Source organism: Leopardus geoffroyi, chromosome A1 (assembly GCF_018350155.1).
Source record: "Leopardus geoffroyi isolate Oge1 chromosome A1, O.geoffroyi_Oge1_pat1.0, whole genome shotgun sequence".
Classification (NCBI taxonomy): Eukaryota; Metazoa; Chordata; class Mammalia; order Carnivora; family Felidae; genus Leopardus; species Leopardus geoffroyi.
The window spans coordinates 177,329,079-177,353,391 of record NC_059326.1 but is presented as its reverse complement, the minus strand read 5'-3'; the positions used below and the strand labels follow the sequence as shown (position 1 = coordinate 177,353,391).

General features: G+C 37.7%; 1 protein-coding gene across 9 annotated transcripts in view; it reads right to left on the bottom strand.

Moving 5' to 3' along the window:
- Positions 1 to 24,313, bottom strand: part of FBXW11 (F-box and WD repeat domain containing 11) — a 121,514-nt gene that overhangs the window by 83,601 nt on the left and 13,600 nt on the right. The window contains exon 1 of one of the 9 annotated variants that reach the window (XM_045501561.1): positions 15,260 to 15,417. The exons of 7 other annotated variants lie outside the window; for them this stretch is intronic. In XM_045501561.1, coding sequence (XP_045357517.1) covers positions 15,260 to 15,304 — 45 coding nt within the window. In that variant the 5' untranslated portion in view covers positions 15,305 to 15,417. Of the gene's footprint in view, positions 1 to 15,259; positions 15,418 to 24,313 lie in introns of those variants that run through there. One more of the 9 variants, XM_045501520.1, reaches the window with a different exon arrangement.

Here is a 24,313-nt window from a genome sequence, read left to right as displayed (position 1 = left end):
ACTATAACTTCATAAAAGTAACGGTTTCTAGTCTGCGTCACAGAATTATAACTCCCATCATTACCATCACTTACTATGTGCCTGGGACTTTAAACGTGTTTTCTAATTCCCACACCACAGTAAAGAAACTGAAGCTCAGAGGTTAAATCATTTGCACAAGGACACACAGCAAAGGAGTGGAAAGCCAGAGTTTCAAATCTTCGTTTGTCTGCTATTAAACCCACATGAATTCTACAAGACTATGATGCTTCTATTGTAAAACCACCTGAATTTTTATCATGTAGATACAGTTTTGCACTTCCCTAAATAAAAATCACAGGACATCTACAGACATAAGGCAAAAGGAATAAGAAAGATGAGTGATAGATTGATAGACACAGGCCAATAAAAGAGCTGATTAAAAACACATCTGATTTTCAGTGACACCCACACCTCTGCCCTCCAAAGAAAAAACTTTGGAATACGATGATATTGATTTTAGACTTTGTTTACAAAGTTCATTTGACACAAGAATTTAAAGGTTTGTTTCATTTACCCATTCCCATTCTCTTTCAAAAACTTGCTGGTTTTAAAGGAATTAAGAAAAAAGGGAAATATAAAAATGAATATAGGCATTGTGGCTAGTATTTTTAAGCCATTAGATTATATACTGTACTCAATAAGTACTTTTTTGGCAGATCTAAGGTCAATGAATTCACTGTGGCAAAAACAACAACCATGCAAAAAAAAAAAATTTTTTTTTTAACTGAAGGTGGGTGTTTGGATTCAACCAAAATACTCCAGAAGTCTTAGACTCAACATCATAAACTTGTTTACCCTAGCTATAATTAGGATGGTCAGACATCCTCATTTTCCTTGGACAGTCCAGGTTTACACTTGTTGTCCCAGAATAACTTTCATTCTCAGAAGTGTTCTGGTTTGGGAGACAAATTCTGTGGTCACCCCAATTATATTATAAACAAAGTCAGCTATGCTTGAAACCAAATAAACCTGGGCTCCTATCCAGCATCTGCCACTTACTAGCTACATCTCACCTACAATTTAGCTAGAGTATTGAGATTATTTAGAAAAGGCACTTAAAGAATACAACACCAGAGGAACCAAACAGAATAAAAACTTGAGCAGCTTTTTGGTAACAACAAAAATGTCATACATTTCCAACATGTGCCTCAACTCCAAAGTTTACCAGAGACAATACAGAAATCTATCACTGATACTCCAGGCACACATTTTGTTACCCCAACCCTTTTGCAGAGTGCCACAAAAGATGCTGAATAAATATATGTATAATAAAATAGCTGCCATTTATCAAGTCCTTCTCATACACTAAACAGCTGACATAGTAAACCCTTACAAGAGTTTTACTCTTTTAAGGGAGGTATTATTCCATTTTACAGATGAGGAATCTGAGGATCAGCAAAGGAGCACTTAATTTACTGAAATAGCAACTTGTTCAAGGTACAAGAAAACAAGGGCTATGGGGCGTCTGGATGGCTCAGTCAGTTAAGCCTCGGACTTTGGCTCAGGTGGTGATATCAAGGTTCGTGAATTCGAGCCCCATGTCAGGCTCGGTGCTCACAGCTCAGAGCCTGGGGCCTGCTTCTCTCTCTGCCCCTCCCCTGCTCGCTTGCTTGCTCGCTCGCTCGCTCTCTCTCTCTCTCAAAAATAAACATTAAAAAAAAAGCTAAGACAAGAAAACAAGGGCTGACTGGTGGCAAAATTAGGACTAGAAGTTAATCCTGCCTGACTCTAAGCAAACTCATTTTCCTTCCACTAAAACTATTCAGAGATATCTAGTAAATGCTTATTAAAAGAATACTTACATCAGCATGCATCAGAAGTAGATGGGCAGAGAAAAGACCCAGACACAATACATTCGTACACACTGCTTACATCAATTATTTAAATTAAATAAACTCAATATCCCCATAGTTCAATTTAAGTTTCTTTTTTGGAATCTTTAACCAAATCACAGAATCACTTAGATCTGAGTATACAGTTTAAGGATTACATCTGGATTCAGCAACTGATACCAAATTAACACCAAAGCTCACCAGCAAACCAATTTTCATTTATTCCACAAAAAATAGGTTCCAGAGCTCGCAAGGTTTAATATGTATTTGACTCAAAGAGTAAAACTATGAAGGCCTAAGAATACTATACCCTGATCAGATTCTGCTAATGCCTTGGGATCCAAAACTTAAAAAGGGGGGGGGGGGGGGGGGGAGGAGACACATTTTCACATTTAATAAACCAAAGAATCACAAAGAACTGGAAGACAATTTAGTCCATACTTCCACCCCTAATTTTAGAAGAAACTAAAGCCCAAAAAGAAAAATAATGATCTTCCCAAGGTTAGGAAACCGTCAAATGACCTAATACTTAAAAATATATGGAAAACAATGTAAAGAAAATTTCCTGAGAACTTAACTTCAAAATATTAACCATTTAGTACTGTTTTTAAAAGTTTGATATTGAAATTGTACATTCAGGGAAATATAAGGACACTTTCAAGATCTAATTTCCAAGAATTTACCTTTATAACATCTATGAAGGACATTGTGGGATAGAGAGTAATGCCAGTATTTATTAAAGGTATTAGAACTGCTTTATTTTCACTCTTAATTACCTTGAAGCTAAGAGACCAACCACAGTGCTGAAAAAGTCTTTACTCAACAGAAAATGCCACTCTAGAAAATACACCCATTTTTAATAAGGATGTACCTGCTAGTCTAAACAAGGTTCCTCTTAAGTGTAGTGACCAAAAAGACATTGACGTAATTTGAAAACAATGGATAAAACTAAAAGTTCCACGTTTATTAACCTAAGCGCATTAAAATGCAGCTAGGACCACAGGAGTAATTGCTTCTTGAAGATTCCAATCTTAAATTTAGGGACGTGGATAGACACCTATGTTGACTATTATGGAATAACTATTATCTATCATTCTTCAACAGAATAAAGATTTCTTCCTGTGAGCTATATTCAAAATGTATAGACTATTGTCTTTTTTTTTTTTTTAAGATTATTGGTTTCTCTATAAACTTAAGGAACACTATCTGATTATTAAAATATATCTCAAGAAGTTACCCTAACACTGTGGGTATTTACCGATTTTAACAAATGCTTATTGACCTACTTATTAAGCCAACAACAATACAAACTAAGCCTCTTTCCTCTTGAGACTTTAGCCTCAAGCTCAAGAGAAACCCACTGGGTCACAATGGGAACACTTAACAGAAGCTTTTTAGGGGTAGAAAACCCCCAAGAAATGTTTGCTCTAATTTCACATTTAGCTATTTGCAATGACTAGTATACTAATTTAGGATTATCCATAAAGAATAAGAAATGATTCACAAAGTGTTCTAATATTAACAGCAAATACTCAATTAGATTGATTATATTTGCAGTTCTATAGCCCAAGAAAATAGCAGTAGTCAAGGGAACAGAGAATGTTTATTAATTTTGTCATATCCACTGTATAATCAAAAACCAAAATCAAGGGCGCCTGGGTGGCTCAATCGGTTAAGCGTCCAACTTCGGCTCAAGTCATGATCTTACAGTTCGTGAGTTCAAGCCCCGCATTGGGCTCTGTGCTGACAGCTCTGAGCCTGGAGCCTGCTTCAGACTCTGTGTCTCCCTTTCTCTCTCTGCCCCTCCCCCTTCACATGCACGCACACACACTCTCTCTCTCTCTCTCTCTCTCTCAAAAATAAATAATCATCAAAAAAATTTTTTTTTAAAAATCAGGGCCATCATGGTGAGAAATACTGTAAGTAAAGACAAGAAGAATAACAGCTTTTGGCATTTTTCAAAAGCAAAAAGTTATTAAAAGAGGTAGGAGAGAAATGTCCTAGTCTCTCTTCCTATTGCCATAGGAACCACAAATCAAAAGGAAAAAGTAGCTGCAGGCACCTTGTCTTCTAATTGGCTGGCTTGAAGGAGAACTCACAAAAGCTAACTTTGGTCTGTTTCTAGATGGGATTGTTTTGAATATCCTGCCCTGATTCCTTCTCAAAGAGGCAATTCTTTTAAAAGCTACCCAAAGAGGTATTTTATGTCAATGGTCTCTCTAATGTCACTCTGATTCAGAAGTATGCCTTATTTTCTACATTCTTATAAGTATATATTTAGGGGTTTTCTATAAATCCTCTAATTTTTTTTCTTTAAACCACCTCCCATAGAATCATTACCAGCCTCATCTAACTCCTATCATCATGCTTGGGATAACCAATAGAGTAGCTTAAATACTATTTCGTTCAACAAACAACTTATATCTACAGACAGAAAAGCAATTAAGAAATTCTCTCTTGTCCGGGAGTTCAAAGGAGGGAATTTTGAGAATGTGCAGTGTAACTAACACACACACACACACACACACACACACACACACACACACACACACACACAAATAGATTTAACCCGCCCAAAGGAGAAGGATGCCTAAACTAAGCCATAAAGGATGAGTAGGAGGCAGCCAGGGTAAAAAGAGAAAGAAAGACATTCCAGGCAGAATAAATAGCATAAGCAGAGCCAAAGAGCTAAGAAATGGCACATCCTACTCAAAGATCTGCAATTAATTTAGCATTACTGAAGTATTTCAGTACAAGATGGGGAAAGCGGAAAGGCCAAATCACAGAGGTCTTTCATAAACCCTTCTATCAAACTTGGACTTCATCCTGTAGGACAACAGCTCATACTGTGTGCTGTATAACTCACCAGTAAACAACCAAAACTCCCCAAGTGTGCGGTCCAATTCTTTATCGACATGTGCAAGTTTTTTTTTCCAGCAACTCAGCATACATACTGTTTCAAACACATCTGTCAAAAAGGGATAGAAGCAGAACATGCAACATACTGGCAAGGGTGGGGGTAAGGTTCTTAGACTCAAAGGTGGGGACAAAGCAGAATATCAAGCCAAAGCCAAGCCAACTCAAGCCAGCATCAGAGAAAGATCTATGTTTTCAGGAACATGTGGGAAGCATCTGCCACATGCAAGAATGGAGAAAAAAGAATTCTGTTCAATAGTAACCCAAATAAAGAGATAAAGAGAGGAAGTCAATGGTATAAAAACCATGTATGTTTTTATAGATATTGTGAAATAAGAGCGTTTTGATTTTTTAATGCCTTCAAGTGAGACATCAAAAACTTTAGAGTTCAAAACACTGCTAGAGTCAATGAGGAGACAACTGTTAAACCGTTTTAAGCAGAGAGGAACGACTCCTGGTAGCTGGAGAGAAGCATGTTGAAGAGAAGTTAGAAACAGAAGTCTCTTGAAGAACCTACAAGACAGTCTCTCGTTTTTATTTTACAACCAATACAAAGTTCTTCTAGCCAGGCTGCAAAGAGTGGATACAAGGGCCAGCACTTACCTTTGGAAGTACATGCCTACAGTCAATTTTCATAACCCAGTCTAGGTTCTTTTTTTCCTAATAAAATTTCCACTATGCCCTACTGATAGGACAGGATATAAAACAGAGTGCCATGATAATGAAATGAGGGCTACCAAATAACAGAAGTGAAATAAAAGCTCCATTTTATGGTTACCATTTGGCCATGACACTCTCCACTGGGAATCTCTATCCAGGAGTGGGGATTTGGTCCTGAAGAATCATACAACAGGCAGGCTCAAGGAGATTATGTAACTCTCTCTCTAAACATGGATGTGAAAGCTACAGAGTATCCATTCTTTCAGTTGGAGGCTGTCCTCACCTCAAAGCAAATAAAGCAAGTATTAAAAGTCATCCAAATTAGGAACTATCCTTATTGTGTCCGAATTCTCAGACTACTGCTTTTCAAGAAGCAGCAGCTGTAATGAAAATAGAGCCACAGAAAGCTTTTAAAAGCATCTCCTAAGATTCAAAACCTAGGCTTCTACTGTTAAAATGTTTGACAGCAAACTACAAGAGCGAACTCCCACCAAAAATTGTATTACTTTTAAAACCAAGAACCATAATTCAGTAATCAGGTTGTAGAATAAAAGTTAACTCACAATTTAAAGGCATTCACCAAAGCCCTTTGAAGAACTGAATACTAGTCCAATGCCTCCATGTGTGAAAGACTTTCTTTTCCTTATAATGATATTTTATTATAGCAGAATTTGATGGTATAAACTATATGACATAACTAAGAAAGTTACTGCTTTAATTGTTAACAACTGTATGGTAGAACTCCATATTTATAAACAATATACCACAGAGCATCTTCAGGCTGGGATATATGTTAAAAGAAGAAAAGGGTATGAGGAAGAGGCCACAGTGGAAGGAGGAAGAAAAAAAAAAGAAGGGTGAGGAAACCTGATACTATCTGCAAGTTTTAGAGCTTCAAATTTAAACAAACAGCAGTGAAATCAGGACTCAAAGCCAGAGCCCAGACTTTCCTTAAACCCTACAATAATTTTAAAAACAAATATTTTAATGTCCAGGAAATGATCTCATCTTGAATGATTATCTAAAATGAGAGACCAGAACTTGCAGCTAATAAAATTAAAATAGATCTTTGCAGATTTATCTTTGGTAGACAGATGAAGGTAATTTTTCTTTTTGAATTTTATTCATTCATATTTTCTGATTTTTCTCCAATGAACATCGAGTACTTATGATAACAGTTTAACACTACATTGCATAATTTTAAGTGATGTTTTATTTTGTTTAATTGTAAGCTGTTATACATTATAAACAGTAATTTGACAACTTAAATAAAAACAAATTCTTTTCCCAAGAATGAGTTAAGTCCATTTTTTTTTTTTTTTTAAATATATTTTTTTTCAACGTTTATTTTTTTTTTTTGGGACAGAGAGAGACAGAGCATGAACGGGGGAGGGGCAGAGAGAGAGGGAGACACAGAATCGGAAACAGGCTCCAGGCTCTGAGCCATCAGCCCAGAGCCCGACGCGGGGCTCGAACTCGCGGACCGCGAGATCGTGACCTGGCTGAAGTCGGACGCTTAACCGACTGCGCCACCCAGGCGCCCCAAGTTAAGTCCATTTTTAACAACTGTAGTTTACAGTTGTGTTAAGATGCTGGAAAGGTAGAAAAATATCTTTTACCTAGTGACCCTCAGAAATAGCAGTACACCTCAAAATGATTAACACCTTATTCATGAGTAACTCCATAGGTAAAAAGGCATCCTTGTCCACTTAACAACTACCACCCAGCATTCAAAAATGTCCCCAGGTTTTTCAGAGCTCTCTGGAAAGGAGGATTAGATATATGAATGGGGGGAGCAAAATCTCTATTCTAAGCAGCATGACAGAGAACAGGATGTAACAAAGTCATCTACTTCCAGCAGAGCCACAAGGGTCCTCAGTTGTACTAGGCCCAGTATCAGATTCAGCTGCCAAGAAGGAACAGTCTCCCCCAGCAAGCTCCAGGTCGGATCAGTCTGAACCCAATACCAATGGGGTTTATCCAAGATCCACAAATCCTGAGACAGGAGAGAATTAACAGTAAGATTAAGTACATCTGAGCCTTTGTCAATTAGCATCTGTGGTCCAATAAGGAAGGTTATTCAGGACTAGGGGAGACCACCAAACTACAAGCTTAACCTCATTTTCAATGAAAATGATAAATGTAAATGAAAATTTACCAAAAAAGGATAAAGTGGGAGGGGGATGCACATTCATATTTTCAAAGTGCCTACTATGTGCCACACACTGTACTGTGATCTCGTTAACTCTCATACCACCTCTGGCCAGACAGGTACCTTAGCTTTAAAGAGGAAGAAACTGGGGCGCGTGGGTGGCTCAGTCACGGTCTCACAGCTCGTGAATTCAAGCCCCGCGTCAGGCTCTGTGCTGACAGCTCAGAGCCTAGAGCCTACTTCGAATTCTGTGTGTGTCTCTCTCTCTGCCTCTCTCCTACTCACACTCTGTCTCTCTCTCAAAAAATAAACATAAAAAGTAAAAAAAAATAAAGAGGAAGAAACTGAAGACAAGACACAGCAAATAACTGGCGAGAGGTCAAAAGTGCAGATTTGCAATTCTATCTGACTCCAAAATCCCTGCTTTCTTCCCTAAACTATACTGCCTCTCATTTCCTTTGCTTGCCATTAAACTCCCTGGAGCAGCAATTTCCTCTAATCTACTTGCAAATTTTATCTACTTGTTACCCATCTATACAACCTCTCCTGTGCAACTTATCAATACATACTCAATACTTGAAAAACAGGTACATCATTGTCTCAGCAATTTCAAGTGTGGAAAATTAAATTATGGACAAAAATAAAGACATGTCCAAAAATATAGCTAAGAATATGTTCATCACATCACTGTCATTACAGCAAAGGAAAAAATGCCCAACAATAGAGATTGGTTATATGAATTACAGACCATCCAGAAGACAGAATATTATGTGTCCACCAAATAAAAATCCTGTTGTAGGAGTATATTTATTGACCCAGAAGGAAGTTTACAATATATGGAAAGTTAACAGACACTGAAGAAGTTCAAGAAATATGAAGTGAATAAAGGCTATATATCAGGACTTTCGTAATGATCCCATTTTTACTTAATAAAACATAAAATATATATAAAATATCCAGAAGTAAATACAGATGATGTTTACTTTACTTTTTCTTTTTTTTTTCTTTTTTTTTTTTTTTTTTTGGTCCACTATAGATTTTCAGATGCAGTTGACAGACAATGGGCAACATGGTACTCCGGTTTCTCAATCCTCTCTCTTCCAGGCCACCTCCAAACACAGGAACTGTCACTTCCCCACTGTTACTTACAGAACTGGTCATCGCAACTTGTCCCCCTGATTCTGGCCTATTACCCTTCAATGAAGGTGGAGAACAGGTGGGGTTAAGCTAGGTCTCAGAATTTAGCTGCACTCTGAGATAACAAAGACACTAACCTAAATTCATTTCAATGCCTGAGGCTTCTAGACAGCTAACTAAGGGAACACAGCGGGGGGGGGGGGGGGGGGGGACAACTCTTAAGTACAGGTGTTCTGTCTTATAACGCTGCCACCTCCATATATCCGACAACCCATACTGCATAACATCTGAGAGGACTTCCGGGTAAGAGACCTAAAACCTCACCTCATGTTTTTGACATCATCTGAGACCTGCGGGACACCTGATTTCATTATCTACACCACAGCACCAAACCCCACTCTGAGTTAATCCAACTTCCCATTCCAAACATAGGGGTTGGCTGCATCCCTTCCTAGTCCTATCAACTCTCACAAGCCAAAAAAAACTTTAATCAGAGAATTTGTGAACATGTCTGCACAACAAGGTCTGATTGCTATATGACATACTGAATCAAAATCCTTGACCTATTTTCATGAGAGTGCAAAGTTCACCATGTTTCTAAAAGACCATTAGAACATACAGAAAGGGAAAACTTTTTTCCCTGATATAATGGATATTCTCATTTTTTTCTAGGAAGAGATATCATTTTCAGGAAGATGATATGACTTATATCTACTCTCAATGGGTCTGACTCAATTACAGTCAGACCACACCACAATCATATTGGAACTTTTTCATTTTAAACTGATTATTTATTCAAAAAGGCTTACTGAGCATACCAGTACACTAACTGCCTCAATAGACACAAGAATTCTCAAAACTAAATATTCTGGTATTAAAATTATTTCTGGAAATAAAGCTATACTATTTCCCAGTTCACTAAAGAAGACAGCTAAATTCCTAAAGAAGTATAAAATATTTTAAAGAAATGCAGTTTCACAGCTTTTAAGAGTATTAAAACTTAAACCCTACTAACTAATGGTATTTTAAAAAACACCAAAATACAAAAAAAAAAAAAAAAAAAAAACCTTCCAAAGACTTTCAAAGCTTTCACCATCTAATATGCTTCCTGTTTCATTATTAACTCTGAAAAAGCATCTATAGAATGAAAGTTGGTCCTACAAAGAAATCTTTTCAATTCAGACCTTACGCCCTTTAAACACGCCCTCTAACATTTTCTAAACACTGCTGATTTCTCAAATGTATACTTACTTTCAGAGACCTAACCAGCCAAGTTGGTAGAGTCTCAGCGTTTAAAACTTTATATATACACAAACACAATCAACTGTGTATTGACTGATTTAGAAAACAATGTAATTGGGGCGCCTGAATGGCTCAATTGGTTAAGCGTTTGACTTTGGATCTCAGCTCAGGCCATGGTCCCAGGGTCATGGGATTGAGCCCGAGTTGGGCTCTGCCCTGACAGCACAGAGCCAGCTTGGAATCTTCTCTTCTCTTCTCTTCTCTTCTTTCTCTCCCCCCCTCTCCCCCCCCCCTTTTCCCTCTTGCACACTCCCACTCTCTCTCAAAATAAATTTAAAAACTTAAAAAAAAAGAAAACAATGGCAATCAAAATTTTGCTTCTTTAGCTAGGAAGGGTACAAAGAGTTGTCAAAGCTAACCTATAAAGGATCACATTTTATCATCCCTTAATTAAATTTATAGCAAACTTTACACTTGCTCTAGTTTCTCATGTAGTCCATTGTCCTCATATCCTAGGCTGACCTTGGTTTCAAATAAGAATGAAGTTATGTGCCTCACAATCCACTGGGCCCTGCGAACAAATGAATCTGTCTTTCAGCCAGGGGCTAGGGCTGCCTTAGTGAAGGATTCCTGCTGCTTGCTGCACAGCAAGGATGTCTTTGATTCCCTTCACACTGTCTGTTTCCTGCAGGCAACTGGGTAAGGAGAGTTCTCACTGCTTGAAGCCAGAGATTTCATTATATTCTGGAGCTGAAAGGGACTCTACAGAGCATTCTGTCCGTCTTCTTAAAATGCTTTTCTAGCCTAAGTCCTCTAAATCTCTCACATTGTGCTTTTGGTGCGCATCCTCTTGAAAGCACCTCGTCTCAACAGCAGATAATTACTGCTGAACACATGCTCCAGTAAGGTCAACCTGTACGTTTCAGACTCTTTTTGCAGGAGTACATATGAACATGGGTAGACGGTAGCACTCTGGGAGTCCTCACACAAAGTAATGAAGTCAAGATGGAAAGCCCAAATATAAGTTTAAGAGATACTGGACTTCTTTGTTCAACTTCACTGTTTTAATAACTTTATGAATGACTCAGCTATACGCAATCAGCCAAGATGTTCTACAAAGCACAGAACACAGATGTCACCATCATAATAAATTTTTCATTAACTCTGAGAGAATACAGAATTGAGAGGAAGATCAGAAAACAAATCTCAAAGGAACATTTCCTGCTGCATTTAAGAGGGAAAAAAAAATCCACAAGCCCTATTTCTTTTAACTGGTGAGTTAAAATTCTACAAAGAAACAACAGAAACAGCTACCAAGATTGGGATGTAAATGAAAAAAGGCTCAAAAGGTGATACTACTCTGATGTTGAAAATAATCAAATTCCTAAGCCAAAAACTGGTCTATAAACCACAGGAAAATCTTAAAGTCATCAATTTTCTTTTAAAAAGTATACTTCATTTCCAGGAGTGTCTGGCTGGCTCAGTCGGTAGAGCATGCAACTCTTGATCTCAGGGTTGTAAGTTCAAGCCTCATGTTGGATGTAGAGATTACTTAAAAATAAAATCTTTAAGTGGCACCTGGGTGGCTCAAATCAGCTGAGCGTCCAACTCTTGATTTCAGCTCAGGTCATGATCTCACAGTTTGTGAGTTCAAGCCCTGCATTGGGCTCTGCACTGACAGCTTGGAACCTACTTGGGATTCTCTGTATTCCTCTCTCTCTCTCTCTGCCCCTCCCCACTCGCTCCCTCTCAAAAATAAACATTTACAAAAATAAAATCTTTAAATAAAAACAAAAATAAAATAAAAATTATAGTTTATTTCCAAAACAACTGTTATATTTCCATAATAACATAAAAATAGAGAATTCTACAAGCAACTGGAAAGGCAATTTATCAATTTACAGTGTGATATTTTGGGGGCACCAGGGTTGCTCAGTCGGTTAAGCATGGGACTTTGACCCAGGTCATGATCTCATAGTTCATGAGTTCGAGTCCCACATCAGGCTCTGCCATCAGCACAGAACACACTTTGGATCCTCTGTCCCCCTCCAACTTTGCCCCTCCCCCCCCCACTCACTCTCTCAAAAATAAATAAACATTAAAAACTTCACAATGTAATATTTTTAAGTCCTTATAGTGCCTGTTCATAGTAGGAACTCCATAAGTATTTGTTATCAAATAATTAACATGGAAAGTCCAGAAAGTTTACATGCAGGGCAAAAACCTGATTCAGGGGCCAGAGAAGAATGTGCTATAATTTTAAGGGGCTGATGGTGACACTTTGTTTTCTGCCCATATCTCCTAATCACAGCGATGAATTCAGAGGTGGGCACATGTTCTGCTTCGAATCCCAGGACCTCTATGGAAGCCACAAGAAAAGACATCTCTTTTCCCACTGAGCTTGAACATGAGACGATGAGAGCTGGAGGTGCTGATGCCCTCCTCATGCTACCACACGGGAGAGTGTGGAGTTGGGTCACCAGGAGGTATCACTTTGCATCTGAGGAAGAAACCTGAATCCATAACTACCTCTGTATTTTTCGTATTACAAATTCCGTGTTTTGGCTTAAACCAGCTTTAAGTAGGCTTTTCGGCCACTTTAACTGGAAAAAAACGGAAGAAACCTGAACTATTTAGTGTGAATACAACAGGCAAAACTCAAAAAAGATATTTGATATGGCCAAAGTTATAAAGACACCATATTCTGCTGGTGAAACATTCTGAAATTCTTATTTTCTTTCCTATGAAGTCACACTTTATTCTACTAATAAACGAAGGTTTTCAAAACTAAATGTCCCAAGAATATCTCATTTGTGTTCTACGACAGAGACTAGAGAACAAAAAACCTATATAACAGGATAAACGAATCAAAACTGTAAGAAAACTGTACAAAGAAGGCACAACAGAAAAAAATGAGTCCTGATTTTCTAATGAGCTCTGAAACCAAACACTGAGAAACCTGACCCACATCTTAGCAGGCACTTCATTCCAAATAAGCAATGAGACTGGCATTACTGAGTACAAACACCAAATAAATAAATAACCCTGGGGAAAGTAATATATTTGTCATCTAAAAATACAAAATTCCTGCAAACTGCTACAAAGAACACTATCGACAAGCAGAGCCTAATCTGTGCCCCTCCTATGACAATTGATCTTATTCTGTGCATTTTTACATTACTTTACTCCTTCCTTCATCTTATTTTCCTACATTTATTTTTCCTTTCATCTTCATTTTCCCACTTATTTTGTTTTTATGTTCCTACACTGTATGTGTCATTGTAATCAAATTCTTTTTTTTTTTAATAAAGTTTAAGTATATACTAACAGTAGCAAAAGTCATTACATATCTGAATTGGGAAAAGGAGAAGGTTACAAATAAAAACCTACAGGAATAATACTCTAATACTGATGGTCAATACCATAAATTGTGTCATCATCATCCTTGGCAAAATTGACAACTACATGTAGACATGCCTGCCACCAGGTTACTGCTGCACTACGTACCATCAATAAATGATGCAACTTTTTTTTAATTATACAATTTTTAACTCAGAAAAATGTACATGCATGAGAGTCCTAGGTTTCTTCAAACTCAGCTACTTGGAAAGAACAGAGAATATCACAAAAATAAGAAAGCACCATGGCACAGGAGAGCAAGCACGGGTTATGTTGTGTTTTGTTTTTTAACGAATACAGAATACACTGAACCTGAATCCAACAAACCTCTGGATTTAACTACCAATTTGCAAGAAATACCAAGAAGAGAATATGTAGACCTAAAGAGGATATAATCAGCAAAATCCAGAATTTGTAAAGTTACACACAACAAATGACCAACCCAGTTCTTTAATAAATACACAAGAAACAAAAATGGGAGAGGCAATTTTTATAGATAAAAAGATTTAAGAGGCTATTAACTATATGCAAGGTGTGAACCAAGTCTGGCCCCTAAACTGAAAAAACACAATTATTAAAAAACCATTTATGAGAAAAACAAGATAATTCAATAGAGGGCAATACAATATACCTGACCAAAATTCCTCAGAACTGTCAACATCATCAAGAACAAAGTCTGAGAAATTGACACAGCCAAGAAGAGCCTGAGGACACATGACCACTGAATGTTAAGATAGCATCCTGGATGGGATCCTGGAGCAAAAAAAGGACGTGAGGTTAAAAAAAAAAAAAAAGCTAAGGATACTTGCATAAACTATGGACTGTAGTTAATAATAAAACATCGATATTAGTTCATTAATTTTAACAAGTGTACCACACTGATGTAAGATGTTAATAGTGGGGAAAACTGCAAGGGGAGGGAAAATACATGAAATTCTGTACTGTCTGCTCAATTTTTCTGTAAATCTAAAATTATTCTAAAAAATTAAGTTTATTAATTCTAAAATTATTTCTGAGACAAGTAGGCAAATATAAACAGACTATTTGATAGCAAGGAATACTGGTAATGTTTTAGGTATAATAATGGAATTGTGTGCTCTGTGTGTGTTTTTAACAATCTTTTGCTTTGTTTTTAAAGTCCTCCTCTTGGGGCGCCTGGGTGGCGCAGTTGGTTAGGCGTCCGACTTCAGCCAGGTCACGATCTCGCGTTCCGTGAGTTCGAGCCCCGCGTCGGGCTCTGGGCTGATGGCTCAGAGCCTGGAGCCTGTTTCCGATTCTGTGTCTCCCTCTCTCTCTGCCCCTCCCCCGTTCATGCTCTGTCTCTCTCTGTCCCAAAAATGAATAAACGTTGAAAAAAAAAAAAATTTAAAGTCCTCCTCTTTTACAGATACATACTAAAGTATTCATGAATAAACAGATAAAGAGAAAAAGTTAAAAGGGTGGATTACAGGAACATTTCCCAAGGTTTAATATTCAAGGTGATTTTCAGTGGTACGTAAATGATGTTTTAATGTTTAATAGCCATATACTTCAATATATATTATAAAAAATAACTAGCACATCAAACCCATGATTTCATAGATTTTAATTGCTTAGGTAGGTTTTCCCTATGAAAAAATGTACTGAGGCTAAAAAAAAAAAAACCAAAAACACAAAAACAGAGGTGGGTTAAGATCCCAGGTTCAACACTATGTGACTTTAAGTGAGTCAGCTATTTAGAGGGCTAGAGAGGACAGCCTGCTACATCCAAAGCAGGCACCCAATAAATATTAGCTCCTATGTTACTGATAAAAGCCAACCTAAAATTCCAACGAAGAAGTCACATACAGTAGGAAAGCCTGGAACTGAAGAGAATGAGGTAAGCAAGGAATGAGGGAGAGAAGAAAGCATGAGGGCTTACAAAGGCAGGAGGAGTCCAGGCTTTTCTCAGCCTTCTCTTCTCCATCTCTTCAAGCACCAATGCTGCTGCCCACCAAGAGCCTAGAGGCCCTGCGGCTCCTGAGGCTAACACTCCTCAAACGAACTTAAGTGATAGCTGGAGGTGCAGTTTCTCAAATCAGCAGAAGAGTGTTTTTCTCTACACAAGGGAAAGAACACAATGCTTTGTAGACACCGCAGATAAACAGATATAGATAAAACCCATTATGTGGCCTTCAGCAAAAAACAAAAACAAAAAACAAAAAACCTCTCTTCTTCAGTCTCAGTTTCCTCACATGCTAAAATGTAGAAAATAAGCCTACCTTTCACTCAAAGTTATAGAAGGTTAAAAGGAATAACAGATGTAAGTCTGGCATTTAACAAGTGCTAGCTCCCTCCCTCATTACTTTGACAAGAAGATAGAGAACTCTTGAAAACAAGAAGTTGGGATGAAATGACAAAAATGACAGTCAAGAATAGCTCTTAGATTGCATCGGTTTTAAACCACAATAGAGGAAAAGCATTCTGGGGTCAGAAAGTTTGGGAAATGTTGGGAAACAAATTATTAAAATGACAACTATTAAGTGAATTTCCAAGAGGAGATTATATGAGGAATTTACCCAATTTACTTGACCTAAGGAACCAACTCCCAGGAATAGTGATCCTATTAGACAGACACACACACACACACACACACACACACACACACACACACGGAAAGGGGAGGAGGAAAGAATCAGCAGTTACAACAGTTGACAAATCCTTCAGAATGACAGTTTAAGTATTAGCAAAATAATCTGGAGAGATTAGAAGTCAATGACAGATTTAGAAATCTGGTTTAGAGGCAGAGGGAAAGAAGGGATGCTTTTTGACCCCTGAAAGGAGTTTCTAATGCCGAGGGTTTAATCTTCAGGATCAAGTCATTTAAAATTAAGAGATGATACTGAAACTGGAAACACCAAGCATGTAAGGAACAAATACATTCATTTTTAAAGTGAATATAAACTTCTGATACAACGTGGTAATTCTCATTTGCCCTCCCAAATTTATTCCCTCATTCAACTGGGCAGCTATAGGGTATGCACTGTATGCTGGAAATATTCTATGAGCTGAATGTGGCATGACAGACATGATCCTTGTCCCCATGAAGAGTACTTTCTAACAAAGGAGCTGTCTAGTGGGGGATTGTGCAATACATTTATCAAGTACAATTATGTTAACAGCAGCGAAGGAAAAGAAGTGAGTGCTAAGAATGTGACAAGGGAATTCAACCTGTAGGGGTACCTAGGCGACCCAGACACAACCCCTAAAGAACTGATGCTTGAAATCAGCTCTGAAGGACACGCAGAGGTTAATTATGCAAGAAAGGAGGAAACGGTGAAGTTTCCCCAATAAAGAACTTGTTGGGTCAAGACACTAGAGAAAGGGGTGGGGGAATCACTGTAACTAAGTGCAGAAAGCTAGAATGAAAAAGAACAAAACCAGACAAGACTTAGGAGGGAAACAGAGGTGTCAAGGTTGGGATTTCTGATTGGTGCAACTGAAATCATCAAAGCAATGTCAAAATAAAAGGGTCTACATTGGCACTGGAAACCTGGCTAGGATGCCCTGCACATATATAAAACATTTCAAGAAATTTCTATAAAATACAATACAAAAAAAAAAAAACAAAAACAAACCAGGAGTGGAAGTAGGGTTCACTGAATGTAAATAAAGAGAAGCCTACCTAAAAAGTACATGAAATTCCCAGCAGAACCTCGCCTCCTAGCTCAAAGCAGGCTAGTAGGAAGGAGTGTCCTTGAGGCAGTGAGTGATCCCAAAGAGCTTCACAAAGAGCATCTGAAGCCAGGGTCTGGCCAGAGCAGGGACCAGCTTAAGCTCGCCACAGACAGGTCACTGAGTAAAGCAAATATTTCTGCAGCTGGCTTCTACCAAAAATGGCCATTTTGATCACAAAAAGGCAACACTGTCCCAGCCACAACAAACTCAGAAGTTCCCTACCCTGGTGACTTCCTTCCACCAAATTCCCCAAGGCACCTGGATTTAAATCAACAAGAGTACAACTACAGCTATTCTACACATTTCCCTTTCTTCACAAAAGAAACATAAATAGCGACAAGCATCATAACATACCCAATAACACTAGTACTTACAGAAATCACTTAATTCTTTAACCAAATTGGTATTATTTTTTAATTACTAACACTCGAAAATGGCATAAACGTGGAGAAAACAGCAATTTTATAGAGAAAATATAAAGAATATTAATGTCCATATAAGTAATAGAAAATGGATAAAACTTTTGGCCATACAAAATAACCAGGTTCTTAAAAATGTGTATTTGACCCATCAATTCCACCTCTTAGAAATTAATACTCAAGATAATACTCATGGATGTATTCAAAAATTAGACTATAAGAAGGAACAAGCCAGCTTTAAGTTGTTATAAATTAGAAATAATTTAAATGTCTAACAAAGGAAGAGCTTAATTAGTTAGCTATTTCCACATTCATACACATAAGGCACACCTTCAAAATATTATAAATATAAAATGGCTCAGAAAGATGCCACAAGTATTGCTGAATTTATATGCAGTTTGCAAAACAATTTTACATGTGAAAAACATACGAAAGGTACATAAAAGAAAAAGTATGTACACGAAGGAAGGTAAATACTAAATGTTAACAGTTACCAGGAATTTTTTCTTTTTGTTTCTTATTTTACATTATTTTTCTTTTAACTGTTCTATTGTAAAGATGGTTAATTCTGTAAAAACAAAAGCTTCTTATGTTCATATGTTCTTGTGTTCTTCAACAGTTTTTCAATAGTTTTTTAATGTATGTGTAAATAATGGCACTGAGCTAACTGGATAACCATATGGGGGAAAAAATGAATCTTGATTCCTAGCTCAACCATAAAAAAAAAGTTATTTTAATATAGTAAAACCGTAAAGATGCTAGAATATTTTTAAGACTGTAGGCAAAGTTTCTTAAACAGGACATAAAACCCAGTAACAACAAAAGAAAAACTTGAGTAATTAGATTTTGTAAGTATTAAGACTTTTCTTCTGTCCATCAAAAGACAACATTAAGACACTGAAAAAGCAAGCCACAGAACAGATGTCTGCAATATGTGTATCTGACAAAGAATTTTGTTTCCTGGCTACTGTGAAGAATTCCCACAAATCAATAAGAAAGAGGTAACTCCATTTTTTAAAAGGGTCAAAGGATTTGAAAAAGCGCTTCTCTAGAGAGGATATCTAAATGGCCAACAGGCACATGTAAAAATGCTCAACATCATTAGTCCTTAAGAAATGTAAATTATAACCACAAGGAGATACTACTTCACATGTGTCAGAATGGCTAAAATCGTCTGACAATGCCAAGTGCTGCTAAGGCTGTAGAGCAACTGGAACTCTCATATATTGTAGGGAAAACCGTAAGGATGTACAACGATTTTGGGAAAAGCTAAACATACATCTACACTTCCCAGCAATTCCACTCCTAGGTATACCCAAGAGAAATGTCCCAACAAAAATTGGAACACAAATGTTCACACAAGCTTTATTCACAACAAACACTGGAAACAACCCAAATATTCTTCAGCAGGAGCACAGATAAACAGAACTGTTGTATACTTGTTTAATGTAACAGTGCTAAGCAAAGAAAAGGAATGAAAAACTAACTCCACAGGAATGAATCTCAAAAATATTACACTGGGCAAAATAGCTAAAGACAAGAGTACCTGCAGTATATGCATGCTACACACGCTATACACGTCCACCTAAAACAGGCACAACTAATTTACGGTTATAGAAAGCAGGCTACTTGAGGCCAAGGACAGGTGTGAAGGAACTGCAAAGGGAGTGAGAGAAGTTTGGGGGTTTTTTTTGATGGGAAGGGGGTAGAAATGTTCTACATCTTGATCACAGTAGTGGTCATGAGCGTATATAGCTCTAAAAACTCAAAGAGTACACTTAAAATGAGTGCATTTTACTGCATGTAAACTATACCTCAATAGCTTATGGTCATAGATACCACTACACATTCATCCAAATAGCTAAAATTAAAAGGACTAGCAAAACCGAGCTATGACTGGAACTCCCCACATTAGAGGTGGGGGTGTAAATCGGCACGAGCACTTGAAAAGCTGTTTAGCGGTATCTACATATGAAGATATGCCTATCCTATGACCCCGTAATTCCACTCTAGGTTTTTTATAACCGAAAGAACCAAGTGCTTATGTCCACCTTACGAGTGCTATTCATAATAGCAGCCAAATTTTGGAAACAATCCAACTAATTCATCAACAATAAAATAAACAAACCATGGACTATATATACAACAGAATAATGCACGGGGCAGGGCGGGGGGAACCTGTTACAACAAAATGGGTGAATTTCACAGACATAGTAACAAGCAGGGGAAAAAAAACACGAGACTATAAACTGTATGATTCCATTTGTATAAAATCCAAAAACAGCCATGACTAGCTTACAGTGAAGAAGACCAGAACAGACCTTTGGGAGGTCTGGACTGGGTGAGGCATAAACATGAGGAAGCCCTCAAGAGGCTCTGGAAATATTCTATATCTTGATTTGGGTAGTGATTACACAGTGTGCTGTATATACATATGCAAAAATTCATTCAGCTGACTTGTGGTTTTTTTTCCAGCTGATTTGTGTTCTATACTATATGTAAGTTATAACAAAAATGTATTTTCAAATGCCCTTTAAACCAATCTTTGTTCACCCCTTGAAGCCAAAGCTTATGACACAGAATCCTGGTATGGATTCTGTCACTGTGAGTCACTCTCACTACCAGTCTTGTCACTTACATGCTCTGCATGTCTATCTCCCTCAGACTGCCTAAACTGGTGATGCTATTAAATACCTGGAGTAATGGCATTGACAATGGAACTGGATCAAGTCATGCCCCAACCAGACAGGGAAGATGCCCAAAATACGTAACCACATACATGGTTTTAATACCTGTGTGATTTTAAGTGTACCAGACAGTTCCATGTCAACTCATTATCCTTTGGATTAACTTCTGAGAGACACTGTGGGGAAAATGAATTACAAGCAGGCAGCTCTTTAAAAATAAGTATACAGCATTATTAATATTTTTGCCTGGATATTTAGCTCCATAATTATAAGGAAAATGATAAGATCATAAGTATTCACTTCATCCACAACTTTCAGATAAAGCTGGGTCAGAGTTAGATTTTTTGATGAAAGATGCTATTGGCCTATTATAAAACTAAACTTGGGGCGCCTGGGTGGCGCAGTCGGTTAAGCGTCCGACTTCAGCCAGGTCACGATCTCGCGGTCCGTGAGTTCGAGCCCCGCGTCGGGCTCTGGGCTGATGGCTCAGAGCCTGGAGCCTGTTTCCGATTCTGTGTCTCCCTCTCTCTCTGCCCCTCCCCCGTTCACGCTCTGTCTCTCTCTGTCCCAAAAATAAATAAACGTTGAAAAAAAAAAATTTTAAAACTAAACTTTACACAGTGACAACAATGCATGGAACTATTACTACTATCTTCCAAAATTAACCAATAGATAATGAAAATATGTGGTTAACTTCCAGAAATCAATTTATGAATGCAAAGCTTTTTAAAAACAGGACATCATGGGGGCGCCTGGGTGGCGCAGTCGGTTAAGCGTCCGACTTCAGCCAGGTCACGATCTCGCGGTCCGTGAGTTCGAGCCCCGCGTCGGGCTCTGGGCTGATGGCTCAGAGCCTGGAGCCTGTTTCCAATTCTGTGTCTCCCTCTCTCTCTGCCCCTCCCCCGTTCATGCTCTGTCTCTCTCTGTCCCAAAAATAAATAAAAACGTGGAAAAAAAAAATTTTTAAAAAACAGGACATCATGTTTTAATAGAGCTTGATTTACATTCTCGTCAACATACACACACATACTCTCATCTATCAATACAATCTAACCATTCTACATTTAAAAATCTCATCATATCCCCTTTGCACCATCTGTTACTATCTTGTATTTCCCTGGAATATTCCAATAGTCTACGTATTTGTCTTGCTCCTCCAAAACATCCTCCAAACCGACTGTGATCTTTCTAAAGCACAGGTCTTGCTCAAGCTTTCAGTCACCTCTCCTCTCAAATCACATCCACCACCCTCACACCCCTCCTCCAATCCTGCAGGATCACAAGATCAGAAGTTTGTAAGGGCCAAATAGATAAAGACAAACTTACAGGGGACATAGGAACCAGGAAAGCACAAGCCCTGACTCTAAAAAGAAGCCACTCCCCAGCTCCAATTTTCAGACAAAACCAGAAATCAGTGTTGACAAGGAATGTCTCAATTTTTTAAATCTATGCAGACCAAGTAAATCTGTGGAGCTCAATCCACAGGCTACTAGTTTGTAACGTATGGCCTAAAGGATAAAGTCCAAGATTTGGTTACAATCTATCTTTACAAATTTATCTGCCTTCAATCCTACCACCCAAGTTATACTCCAACATTCACAGAACTACTTACTTGTCCCGCCCTATAGGCAATACACACCATTGCCTGCCGGCCATCGTTCATTTGTTTATCTTTGCTATGAAAGCCATCCCCTGCCCCAATATACCCACAATCACATCTAATTTCCACTCAGGCTTCAAAGAGTAACTGTAAAACACTGTGTGTCTACCTCTCACAATCCCTACCAGTCTTCACCCTATACTATACTTTTTTATGCTAAAGACTGCAAGCTTCTGGAAGCAAGGTACATATCTGATTCTGTTCTGTATTCCCCAAATAATCAAACAGTACCTGTTTGAGTACATGCGGAATAATGAATGAAGTTATTTATCTGCCTATTTCCATAACAATTTGTATTTCAACTTGATGGCCATTACACACCAATATGGTCCCTTACAATGCTGAAGAATCAAAAGGCTAACGGGTTTAGAAAAACATCCCTGTTAATATTAAATTTGAATCAGAACATGATCTCATGGTTCTTTTTAAATATACTCTTTAGGTCTGTTGAAAAGGTCTAGAAGCAATGACACGACCCAACAACAATGGTTTGGGCTTCTAAATACCATTCCCCACTAAAAGGAATCAGAGCTTCTTGGAGAAATGGCTGGTGTCTGAAATGCAGGGAAAGTAAAAAGTCAAGAAACAAAGACTGATAGGATCATATTAAAAAGAAGCAGAAACTACCTTGAAGGGGCTCTCATTAGCCAATCTGGGACAATTTGAGCACCAATAAAGACTCTGATTGTTAACACACTAAATAAAAAGTCCATGAGAGTATGATGCTACACAAAAGAAAGGAGAAGAAACAGGGATGGCCTCTGTGAATGATAGCTAATAAATGTAGACAGAATGATAGAAAACCACAATTTTGTAACTCTCATTATAACAACTGATTCTAGGATCAGGCTGCTGAAACCACTGGGTGAAATGTTGTAACAGAACAGGGTATTTACAAGGTGCCAAAATACTGTCCCGTAAATTCCTTTCTAATAGCAAAGGATAAAATTGTACCTTTAAAAAGGAGAGATCTGGCTATTGCCACCTCAGCCAAGGGATCAAATTTAGCATAGCTCATAATAGGATAACCTGTCATCAAGTGCCTCCCAACATGACTCAATGCAAAGTACACTTCACCTATGATGAAACATTCTTGTCAAAATGTTTAACCTGGTTGCAATCAAGCCTCTCACCTAACTTCCAGTTTACAGGAAACATAGTACCTACAGAACCAGTTAAATGATACCATAAGGAAATAAGCAAATGAAGAATGTTGCACATCCTACAGGACAACTGAGCTGAACTCTTCAAAAACAATGCCGGGAGAGGAGGGGAAAAGGTAGAGAGAATGTTCTAAATGAAAAGAAATTAAAGAGATAGAACAATCAAATACAAAGGGTGTCTTGGCATTAAAACAAAAAGGGCGGGGGGGGCATGCCAGAAAAGACATTCTTGGGACAATTAGGAAAATCTAACTGAATATTTGATATTACATTATGGAGTTATTTTCATTTACTTAGACATAAAAATAGTATTGTGGTTTTATAAATGTATGAAATATATGACTATTATAATGTGTGGTTACATACGTATATAGATTATATAGAGAGAGGTAGATATATACCTTGTACATGGCTGTGTGCTTATGTGGTTTTAGAGAAAGAGACTATTCTTACTCTTAGAGGAGACAGGTGCCAGAATGTTTAGAGAATGAAATATCATGTTTGCAACTCACTGTCAAATTTTTAACCACCACAAAGGATATGTATTTTGGGGGAGGACAGGAGAAGGTGAGAGACAGAGAAGGAGAAAGGATGAGAGGGAGACAAGGGGAGGGAAGAGGAGATAAGGAGAGGAAAGGGGGGGACTGAGGCAGAGAGCAGAGAAATGATCCAAATACGGCAAAATGTTAACAATGGTTGAGTCTAGGTGTTAAGACTATACAGGTGTTTGTTGTATTGTTTTTTCCCCCATATATATATATATATATATATATATATATATATATATATGAAATTTTTCATAATAAAAAGTTATGGGAGGGAAAAAGAGAAGAACAGTTTAAAAAGTAATCAGCTTGAAATCCACATAACACCATTAAGAGTGTCAGGAAAAAAGAATATTCTCAAGCAAAACCTGTGAGAGTATGTACTGTTGCAGTATAACTGGAGGGCAATGTGGCAATGTCTATGGGATTTTTAAAAGTGTGTATCTAGTGATGCTTACTCCTAGGAATCTGTCCTGAAGATCTACTTCTCCATACATGAAATGACATACACACTAAATTATTCTTTACAGCATTATGTGTAATAGCAAAAGACTGGAAATAATCTATATGTATATCAGTCCAGACTGGTTTCACAAATTATAGCACCTACAATAAATGAGTATGCATCTTCAAAATTATCTCTTCAAAAAATTTGAGAGCTCTTCGGGAACTGATATGAAAAATGACCGTGTCATGTTTTATATTAAAAAAATTCAAGATTCAGAAGAATTATGTACAGCACACACACGTATATGAAACCTATGCAAAAATATGGTTGAATAGC